The 11221-nt window shown below is 42.4% G+C and overlaps 1 protein-coding gene across 4 annotated transcripts in view; it reads left to right on the forward strand.

The window, feature by feature from the left end:
- SOAT1 (sterol O-acyltransferase 1) overlaps positions 1-10367 on the forward strand; it is a 28786-nt gene extending 18419 nt beyond the window's left edge. For all 4 annotated transcript variants that reach the window (XM_042819618.1, XM_042819620.1, XM_042819617.1 and 1 more), the window contains exons 9-16: positions 410-491; positions 1154-1199; positions 2271-2400; positions 2732-2829; positions 3344-3442; positions 3730-3865; positions 4508-4653; positions 5506-10367. In XM_042819618.1, the coding sequence (XP_042675552.1) occupies positions 410-491; positions 1154-1199; positions 2271-2400; positions 2732-2829; positions 3344-3442; positions 3730-3865; positions 4508-4653; positions 5506-5562 (794 nt within the window). In that variant the 3' untranslated portion in view covers positions 5563-10367. The remainder of the gene's footprint in view (positions 1-409; positions 492-1153; positions 1200-2270; positions 2401-2731; positions 2830-3343; positions 3443-3729; positions 3866-4507; positions 4654-5505) is intronic.
- The last annotated feature ends 854 nt before the right edge of the window (positions 10368-11221 follow it).

An 11221-nucleotide genomic window follows, 5' to 3' on the forward strand; every position in this document is an offset into this window, starting at 1 on the left:
GCAGTTCTAGAAGGCCTCTTCGCAGTGTATACCAGAGCTGAACATGAACCCACATGTTGATCCAGGCCTTAAGATTGATCTACCCTGCTTGAGCAGGGACATTGGACTGCATGACCTCCAGAGATCCTTTTGAACCTCATTGATTCTGTGATCTTTGTGAGGAGGAAAGGAGATGTGATATCAGTGTGTCATCACTGCACTGTTAGTCATCCTGACTTGTTAACTGCTCTTGACAAGGGTATTTCCATCTGATAGTTTGCTTTATTCCTTGGGAATCCCCTACCTTTAGTTCCAGCCTGATCTTTTTTGATACACTGAGTGCTGTACATTGGGGAAGAGTACTAGGTAAAAGAAAACTTCAGTAAGCAAAAAGATTGAAGAGTTATTTTTTCTTTTCCTTTTCTTCCAGGCTCAGTACCTATTCCTCGCATTTCTCAATACTTGTACTTCCTCTTTGCTCCCACCCTCATCTACAGAGACAACTATCCCAGGTAACATGAGCAATATCAGTAGAACATTAAAGAACTGAAGCCAGTACTAAGGACCCCATATTGTGTCCTATTAAATTAGTTAATTAGAGCTTTCATAAAGTCATGGTAAAGTCAGAAACCCGGCACGGACAAGTCTTGGTTATGAAAACTCACTCCACTACTAATAGTGCTTTTGACATTACAATTCCTGTTGTGTGCATGAACTGAACCAAATTGCCACTGAATATCTAATGGCACCAGTCCCAGCAGTGGACTTGTGCACTGCTTCATGCATTGCTAATTGATGGTCTTGCCTGTTGAGTTTGAGGCGGTAGAATGAAGCCTTGTAAAACTGAGAACTCATGAACTTTCATGTACTTGTTGTTGTACTTCTGTAGTGTCGAGTCAGCAGTACTTTACATGACTATCGGGTGGATCACCACCTCCTGTGTAATTGCATAATGCTGCCTCAGAGGTACTTTTTCCTTTATGTAATTGTCACAGCTGTCCTACATAGTTGTGAGGAACCAGCAATCTGGTCTAGGCACCTCTTTTTAAAATCCAAGAGGTCAAGGACTTTGAATTCTAAAACTAGTTTTTCCCAAAGTAGAATCATAACAAAAGGAGGATTTTGCTGCACTAAGATTCTGTTTAGATGTGACATTCTGCATTCTTTATCTTAGGAATCCTACGGTAAGATGGGGCTACGTAGCTACCAAGTTTGCACAGGTGAGTAATACAGCTTTCTGAAGAACAGATATGTCAGAGGTCATCTAAACTGTGTTGCTAAACAGCTTTCCCTTTAGCACTAGTGGCTGTCAGCATGGTGTGAACTTACTGGAAAAGAACACTTTTTAATGATTTAAGAAGAAATTAAAGAGCAACCTTGCTGAACTAAGGATTCTGTCAAAATACATGAAAATGCTTGTTAAACCTTCAGAATGGTGTTTTCTTTTTTTTGAGCAAGCGGACTTCATTCCATAAAAACTGAAGTTTCATGCCTGTATGGGGAGCACTGTGCTCTGGCCCTCTTTCTTTACTCAGTTTTGCTGTAGTGCACTGGCACGGCAACCTGTCTGCAGATACTCAGGCCAGCGTTGAAATAAGAGGCCTGGAGTTCATTGCTTAAGTCTGACCTGATCTTTACTTCAGTATTGAGGGAGAACCTATTTGGAACATAAACTTCAGTAGCTTCTTGTGGATTTGTTTTCAAACAGTGGCTTCATGTGATTAAAACTTTTAAAAATAAAAACAAGTAACAGAAAGGCCTCTGGCTGCTCACATGAGTATTTGGCTTCCATCAGTATCTAAAGCAGTGGCTTGCATTTTTGTCTTCAACTTTCAGAGCATGGGTTTGTAAGCCAGAGAAGGTATTAGGTGGTTTGGCCTGTTACTATCTTCTTTGGGATTAGGGAAATTAAGTCTTAATACTAGATATAATTACAGTTATATAATTCTTCAATTAATTCTGTACTTGTCTTGGACCTGGATCACAAGGCACTGTTCCCTGCTTAGTTTCATGTTGCTGTGAGTCTGTCTCATAATTTCTGAGCTGACAGGACTAGGAGAAACTTAGAGCTTCTGTAGTAGAAAATATGACTTTCTTCCTGGCAGTCAACGTGCTGGAGAGATGGCTGCTGTTCACTCTGCCTGGAGCATTATGGCAGATTATTAGTAGCAAAGTGAAATAAAATAATTGATTTTGTATTGGCAGCTGCTGATCTTCTTTCAGAGCTATCAAGTGGCAGTGTGTTAACTGTGCATTTCGCTTACAAAGTCAGGCTACTATTTTTGTTCCAGGTGCTTGGTTCGCTTTTTTATGCCTACTACATCTTTGTGAGGCTCTGCATTCCTCAGTTTCGCAACAGTAGTCAAGAAACATTTAATCTTCGAGGGCTGGTCTTGTGCATCTTCAACTCAATTCTGCCTGGTAAGACCTGGGTCTGTGAGTATCTGTCTTTGTAGAAGAGGCAGAAGGAAGGGAAAATAACTCTTGCATCAAGCATTCGTGACAGGCAAGTTTGAACTTAAGTCTTCAAATTGTAGGTCCTGTTGCCATCTGAGATAAGTGTGACCCTGTGCAATAAGAAACTGAAATGGTTTTACTGTTTTTGTGTAGGTAGCATAAAGCTTGTATCTGTCAGTGTATTGGAAAGCCCTTCCTAACAACAACAACAAAAAAATCTTGACTGTGTTACGTGTTCCCCCTTACTGCTGAGTGAAAATACAAGAAAATCAATTTGACTCTGCTTTGCTTCTAGGTGTACTGATTCTTTTCCTGGTCTTCTTTGCTTTCCTTCACTGTTGGCTTAATGCATTTGCTGAGATGATGCGCTTTGCAGATAGGATGTTCTACAAGGTAAGAAGCAGGAGTTCATAAAGCAAGCTCTATAAAACTTCTAAAACATTACCTTTCGTAACAGAAAGGAAAGCGGAAACTAGAGGGGGTGGTGGTGGTGTTTTCCTTTTGCTTTTTACTTTAAAAAAAGTCCACGGGGTTTTGCTTATCTTATGCCTTAAATTGGTGGTTGTGTTCTGAAATGGTTGTGTTCTTGTTTTTATTTGGTAGTCTGAATTGTTTGTGCAGTAGTAACCCTGTGCATGAATGGATCTGTGCACCAGGCCTACTGAAGAGCTCAGTCAGGACGCTGTTCTTTTATCATCTCAGCCACTGTGGTTTTAGACAAAAGGAAATCTTGATATGCATTTCAAAATCATTGCAAGTACAACATCATGTTTTATTTCATGGTGTAAATTGTTATATTGGCTTTGTATTGTTCTGACTGATGTGTTTAAACTTGATAATCCAGAAGAGACCTGTAGGATGTTTGATGCTTAATTAGATTTTTATATTCTTTCAACTTTGCTTCCAGGACTGGTGGAACTCCACATCCTATGCAAACTACTACCGAACTTGGAACGTGGTAGTGCACGACTGGCTCTATTACTATGCCTATAGGGACTTCCTCTGGGTGAGCAACAAACTCATATATTCCTTGTATTTCTAATTAAATCTTGAGCAAGATGGTGCTTTTTTGAACGTGCAACATCACTACTGCTATATTGAGAAGCCAATGACTGGTTTTCCTCTGCTGGCTTTGGGCAGCAACTGTAGTTTTTACAGCATCTGTTACTATGCCTGCAGGATTTTGTGGTTTGACTTTTTTTTTTAACAAAACAAAAGAAAATAACTTGCAAGAACCAAACTAAAGCCACAGCAGAATAGGTGAATAATACTTTGTATTCTTCTGTCTTCCAGTTTTTTGGCAAGAAGTTCAAAGCTGCAGCTATGCTGTCTGTCTTCACAGTATCAGCTGCTGTGCACGAGTATGTTCTGAGCATCTGCTTTGGCTTCTTCTACCCAGTTCTCTTTTGCCTGTTCATGTGCTTTGGAAGTAAGTTCCCAGTAGAGTATGTGAGTGGGTTGTGGCATCATTATTGTACAGAATCATCTCATTTCCAAGAGTTTGCAGTTGTGGGTCGAAACCTAGTGAATGGCTTAGAGAAGTGAAGACATGAATGGGGAGGAAGAGAGCTACGTATGATACCCTGATGTTCGTGGGGCTCTATGTGTTTAGTAGCACTGCTTCGTTTTTGCCAAGCCTTAGTAGAATTGTTGCTTGTCAGCAAGTTGGAAATGATCGTTAAAGTTGTAGTGCAAGACAAGCATTACTTTGCTACTGCAGCAAGGAAGAGAGTGCGTTTACAAGTTAAGGCTCTTGCATTTCATTTTGGGGTGTAAGTGAGAGGGCTCTAAATCTTTAGGTTACCTCTGCAGGCATGATTTGGTCATCTGTATAACATAAACAGTATTGACACCCAAGCAAAGAGGCATATAGCTGCACCAGCTTGGAGAACTCTTCTGGAAGTTCAGGTCAATTGGTAGTATTTGCTGTCCTGCCAGGCGTAATCAGATATTTGTGTGCTGCACTGACCTTGGGGAAGAGCCTTGTTCTGGAGGTGAAGCAGTGGGGAGGGGGAATATCCAGCAAAAATCAGCTGGTTTCTGAACGATGCTTCTCATTTCCTCTTTGCAGTGCTCTTTAACTTCATCCTTAATGACCGCCGGAAGGGGCCCATCTGGAATGTGATCATGTGGACATCCCTCTTCCTGGGCCAAGGTGTCATCATCTGCCTCTACAGCCAGGAGTGGTACGCCCGCCAGTACTGCCCTGCAGAAAATGTGAGTGACTGACCGTCCCTAGGGGATAACTGACCAGGCCAGTGGCTTGTCCTTTCTTGCCATGGGGATGGGACAGGGATTAAGTGACGCGAGCCTTTCTGACAGTGTGCTGTATTGGTTCATTAGGAGCTATTCAGAAACTACAGAAATCTCAAAGCTTCTTGTCACGGTAGCACTTTCATTAGTATTTTCTATGCTGACAGTATTTCACTTCTTGAAACTGTGACCATTTTTCTCACATCTGAGAAAACATCAGCTACTACTTGCATGTAAACTAGACCACTCATGCCATGTGAGTGTAACTATAGCACTTGGCCATTGAGGTCACGGGAAATTTTTCTAGGTCTGCAAAAACTGAGCCTGTTGTGCTCCTCCTAGGCTAGAGTGGGTGACAATAAAAATTGCTTAGCTCTTATCAGATGTTTCTGTAGTTCTTTTTTTTTTTTACCTTTACTTACTCTGACGCTTTCATGGTATTAGAGTCATCTTCCACATGAAACATTTTACTCTGCTAGTTGATTTCAATTTTAATCAAAGGTATGCTCAGACAAACTCAATTTTAAGTTTGAGTCTCATTTAAGTGTTTACTATCATAAATTGTGGACTCCATGAGACAATATGCTACTATAGCAGATGCATCAGAACTGTGGATAAATACTGTATAGGGTGGGAGGTGGGCAAGGAGCTTGTCATGTCTGCAGCTAAACCTGTGCCTTTCAGAGATAAGAATAGAGTCTGAGGTGTGGAAATGTGGTTTGACCTTTCTTGTTGGGGAAATTTGACTTCAGCAGACCACACCACAGCTGGTGCTGTTTGCCTGTGACTAACACACTGCCTCTCTGTGTTTTGCAGCCTGTGTTCCTGGACTACTTAAAGCCTCGCTCGTGGTCGTGTCACATGCAGATGTAAGAGCTTGTATGCTCTGGCCACGCCATCACAGAAGAACAGAGTTTCCTCCACGTATTTGGACCATTGACTAATTCACTGCGGACTTTTTCTAAGGGAATTTTTGCCTCCTGATTATTTGGGAGAAACTGTATCTTTTAAAAACAGTACTGAAGCAACCCAGTTGAACTGGATTGCACCAGGCTTCATAGGCAGCATCTGTCATGTGCTGCCCCCCTTTGAGCCATTTCCATGCCAGTGAAACGTTATGCTGAAGGTGCAGTCTACTGGAATCCTACTCGTCCTGGGGTCCCCCAAGGCTGCTCTTCTGGGCAGTCGTCCAGTCAGATTTGCTAGTAGCTCATGGTTGGCTTCCGTCCATCTTCCTCGGTCACCCCTTTGCAGTTTTTTTCTCCTTTTTGGTAATGGGATGTCTACAGAACTTCTATTCTTTGTGATCTTGTCCGTTGCTATGCCACGGACAAGTGACGGAGCAACAAGTTATTTGCCTCCTTGCTGTGAAAATAGCCAAAGCATTCCTGGATGGCTTTGAACTGCATTCTATGTACAATGGCTGCCTAGGGATTTCAAATGGGCAGGGGAAGAGGGTATTTTTTTGTGTGGCTGTGTTGGAGAATCAGCTCTTTCTCTCTTCAGAAGCAAGGCACAGTATGTGCAGTTTGTCTTTTTAAATGGAAAACCTCGGTTTTCTCTATGTTTGTTAAGTTTGTAACTGACTTTACAGCTTTTTTGTCTTCTGAAAGCCCTTGTGACTTGAGGAATAGATTTCTTGTAGCTCTTCCTTTCTGTTGCTCACAGATAATCACAGATAATTTTTTAACACAATTTACATAAAAGAGCTTTTTCTTTTAATTTGGCAGATGCTTTAAGGTATACAAATTAAGGCTTTCTGTAGTGAGAAAGATTTGAAATACTATGACTGAACTGTAAGAAAATGTGGTTGACTTTACAGGTACATAGTGCATTCTCATTTGAGATGTCTGTGTTGGGTTCTTTAGCAGCATGTCATGGTGCCCCTTGCCAACAGGTACTGTAGCAGTCTCTATCACTGTCAGTGGGGAATTAGGGTTGACCCAGCAGTTGGAGTCAGAGCTGCTTTTGCATCTGCCTGTGTCTGCCCTCGTCAGTGAGATTTTTTTTCAGCTGAAAATAAGTTTTCTACATATTGCTCTCCTACTTCTGAAGAGGGAGGACATCTTCCCATAGACACTGCTAAAAGAAGCGCAGTGAATTTGGTCTTTCAGTATGTATTTATAACAGCAGCTATTCTGTCTGAATTAGGCAGAGCCCCTTCAGCTTCCTTGCACTGTCAGATGTTAAGCACAGAAAGGAACTTAAATTGGGTTTGGGTGCATATCTGTTCAGTTTTCCTGAAGTCGTAGCTTCCATTATTGGAGAAGGAAGGTAACCTGCTAGTTTCTTTAACTGTTGTCACCTTGACTTTGGTCATGGGGGTTCTCTTAATTACTCAAATGTTCTTAATTGCCACTTCTCAGCAACAGCTTTTCCTTACTAACCTACAGCCCAGGTATTAGATACCAGAAGTTATGGACTCGTGGACCTGTCTCCCACTTAAACGTTTTTTGGGCTTCTCTTTATTAACCTGAGTCAAAAGTAAATTCATGAGAGCTGGGCACTACTTACTCTTCCAACTTTTGAAATGCCTATAAGAGGAAATGCTGTGCTTCAGAAGGGATGCTGTCAAGTCAAATTTGCCAAATTGCAGGCTTGCATGTGTTGTTCTCATCTAAAAACATCTCCTACCAGAACTTTGTCTGAAACAGTTGGGTTGGCTTCAGAGGAAGGAGTTCATGTGTGTAACCAAACTTGGCAGTATTAGTATACAAAATCCCAGGAATGAAATACATTACTCTTATCTTGTTCAGCCTGAATAATCCTAAGTCTTTCTTTCCCTTTCTGCTTAGAGGAAGGGATAGAAGTGCTGGAAGAACTGAACAGTCACTCTCAAATCCAGCTTTCTTCTTTAAAAAACAAGGGAAGCATGAACAAAAGCAAGTAAACCCTTTGGCCAAACAGCTCTATCACTTGCTTAACACAGGGTAAAATTCAGTTTAGTACTTCAGAGCTGGTGCTTGAAACACTTATATACAGATATGATTGTACTCAAACAGGGTGTGATGGTTTTGGAACTCATTTTTTTCTTCTTGATGCCTGTGTCAGGTCTTGCTACTATCTCAGTGTTCTGAAAAGAAATAAAGTCCTGGCACTTTGTGCCAAGTTGTAGTGTTGCCCTTGCAGCTGGCACTGTGTCATATCCCTAATGAACAATATCAGCATTTTCTGGGTCAGCATCCTTGGTGTTGGAAACATTGGTGGTTCGAGCATCTGGCAAGCAAAAGGCAACCAGGATGGGGTGCTCAGCTGTTGGCAGGGGTCTGAAGATTTTTGACAGGTTAAGGTTTTCAGCCTTGTAGATCAAGGCATCTCACAACTGTGCTGTCAGGGAATTATTTTCAATTTCATAGGGTTTTTAAAATTGCTTTGAATACAGGCTTACATTCGTTTTTCTGGAGGGGAGAATACTGAGTCCTTTGTTTAATTAGTCTGTTATAGTATGTTTGTTTGCTTGAAAAGAGCTTACTTAGACCATGAGTACCAGAGCTAGCAGTGTGGTGTTCTGGTCAAGTAAGTGAATGTTAAGGTTTATAACCTGCCCTTTTCAAGTTTCTAATGGTATATGCTGTTTTCTGTGATTCTTTCCAACACAAGAATTATAAAGCTTGCTTCCATAGTAACTCTTTGAAAGTTTTAAGGTGGGAAGCGTCCAGCTTTGGAATGGCAGCCAGAACAGCTGCAGCTCATTGTTCAACATCACAAAAATCAGTGTTAATGTTGTGAAATATATCCAAAATCTATCCCATTATCATGCAGATAATGGTTAGTTCTCAGGAAAACTGAATCTGTGCAGTCTTCACGCCTTGTACGTCCTTTCTGTTAGGATGTTTTTGCTTTCTGCCTTTCAAAGTGAAGCAGCCTCACGTTTGAGCTGTTAACTGTATGTTATCCTGTGACTGCCACCCAAATAAGGCATGTGGTACATGCTGTGGTGGGAGGGGGGAGATCCTAATGTATTTTTAAATATAAAATGGTACTGACATGAATCAGTCCACCTGCCAATGGACAGCTGAGCTGTTTGAAATCCCACCTTTTGAATGTAGTTGGGCTGGAAGGATGGCAGTCCTGTGTGTGAGCCAGGAGCAGGCCCACATGCTCTACGGTGTCGGGTTTGTGAAGCAGCTCTGTGCTGTGCCTCTGACCCAGCTGAGCTCACCCTTGTCCTTTCTGGTGCTTGCAGCCAGGCCAGCTCCCCCTTCTAGGGTGAAGAAGCCATTGCTGTCTCTTCATCCAGCAGCGGTGTGGCAGGGAAGAGGCGTGCAAGAAGAGGACTGCACAGCAGTCACCTGCTGGCCCCTGATACCAGCAGTCCCACGTATATGCAACCTGTACTGTGTTCTGTCATGCAGAGGAGCCGTTTATAATCTACTGTATTACAGCAGTTGAAATATATTTTCCTATTAGAGGAGAAAAAAAAACCAAAACTGTCTCGGCCTGTTTCTTTCCCAAGGCTCTGGATTAGTTTGGGATGAGGGTGGCAGAAGAAGAAGGGGAAGGGGAGTAGGACTGGGCTTGGGGCAGGGTCACTGTGGGGTTGTTCCTCTGGGAGGGGAACTGCTGTGAGAGGCTGCTTCCAGAATGCAGGGATGGCAATGCTCTGTTTCCATAGTGACGGAGTCAGTGAGGAGCTGCCTGGCTGGTAATAGCTGGCAGGTATGGAGGGCTCTGCTGCTCCCTGTGCAGCGTGGGAGCTGGAATACTTGGGAGGTTTGGGAGCTGCTGGTGTGCAGCAGAGGCTGCATGATGATGGCTGTGGGGTGGCTAGAAACAATGTGCCTGGCTCCAGGCAGTCCCAGTCCAGCCCCTCTGCTAGAGGAGGGAAGGAATGGTCTTGGAGCTGAGGAAGAGGTGCAAAGGAGCACAGGGAAAGGGCCTGTAGCTCTTGGAACAGACCAGAGTTTCTAGCCTCTCCCAACTTAACCTGTATTAAATCAGAACAAGTACCAAAATGTACATCGTGTTGGTGATTTCTGCCTTTGCTTTGGGCCTGAGATGGGTTTGTGTGCCAGGAACTTAATGTGCTATTTTCCAGCTGTGCACCACATGCCTGAAGTCAAGTCTTTTCTATGTCCTTAAGCTGTAGCAGCGACAGAACAGCACCATTAATCAATCTTCCTATCCTTTGTGGTGAGAATAGAGTGTACTGCCAAGCACTGGTTTTAAAGAGGAGCGGAGAGTGGGAGGAAACCACTGCAATGTATTCACCTATCAGAAGTTTTACCCTGTTTTTTTTTTTTGGTTACACGTATGTGCATGAACACATTTCTGTGCAGTCAATGAAATGCTGTTAACCTATCTGGAAACCTCAGTACAAAAGGATATAGCTGATAAGGAGGTCAGAAAGTATTTATGAAGAACAATGTGTATTGGCAAGGGTAGGCTTCATGTGAGGGTCCCTGGGGGCTATGAAATTCATAGCAATAAGCTTTTTTTCATTGGCAAGCAAGAAGGAAAGGCAGTAATGTTAATGGAGAAATTCAGTTACAATTAAGTCTCTGGTTCAGTTGTTAGATGTGTAAAAGTAGCAGTTAACCCCATTTGCAAATGATAAAATCAAGCACTCTCGTGCACGTAGCATTTGGAGAACAGAACTCTTGTGATGGTTTCATTAAGTGCACTGAGCTATCATTTTGTGATGCTAAATGTTAATAAATTGCAGAAGTTGTATTTGACTTAAACACCTTTGACTTTTCTACATCTGTGAATCAAGTTGATGCCATGTCAGTTATTAAATGTATTTTTATGGGTTTAAGTAGATAATGAGTATGGTGGTCCTTCAGGCTTTGCCCTCTGTAGAGCCAATAAGAGCTTCTTGTTGGGTATTCCTCCCTGGAACTAAAGCATCAGGTGCTTCTTCCCAGCTGAGCTACCTGGTGTCAGATGTTTTTAATTTTTTTCCCCTGTTAATTAATAACACAAAAAAATATTAACCCTGTGAAGTACAAAGGTGGGTTTGACTCTGTTTCTAGATTGCTCATTACTGAAAACTTCCTTGGGTGAGAATTAAAAAAAATCCAAGCATCTCTTCACCATGCCCACCAACGGAATGCCAGTTCCTGGACTGAAGGCAGTTGGAAGAAAAATGAGCAATTCCTTGTGCATGGAATCTGTCAGCAAGGACCATTCAGGTAGGGCTGGAGTTGGAGATGGGGCAGAGGATGGTGTCCTTTGGGTTCCTTTTCACAACAGGATGCTTGTCTGGGGGAGTTCTAAGCTTTGCCTTTGTTTAGGCAATTGCTAGTATTGCAGGGTGTCAATGTTTTTGTAGAAAGTCAACTGGTAGAAATCCTTAAGAAAGGTAATGGATTTACGTAAATAACTTCAGTTGCTTGTAGCATCCCTTGGTGTTTGCATACCTGACAGCTTGGCAAGGTTGTGTATTTAGTGCCACTGTCCCTCACAGTTTGAAGGTAACTTGTTATAGGCTTTGCCAAAGATTCAGCAGCTGCTAGAAATGGGATTAGCTGCCTGTGTTTGAGAGAGTTGTTCCTGCTTTGGGGTAAAGGAGTGGGCAACTTCTCACAGT

Source organism: Centrocercus urophasianus, unplaced genomic scaffold (assembly GCF_019232065.1).
Source record: "Centrocercus urophasianus isolate 14NV4802_14NV808 unplaced genomic scaffold, USGS_Curo_1.0 seq_18, whole genome shotgun sequence".
In the NCBI taxonomy this organism is placed as follows: Eukaryota; Metazoa; Chordata; class Aves; order Galliformes; family Phasianidae; genus Centrocercus; species Centrocercus urophasianus.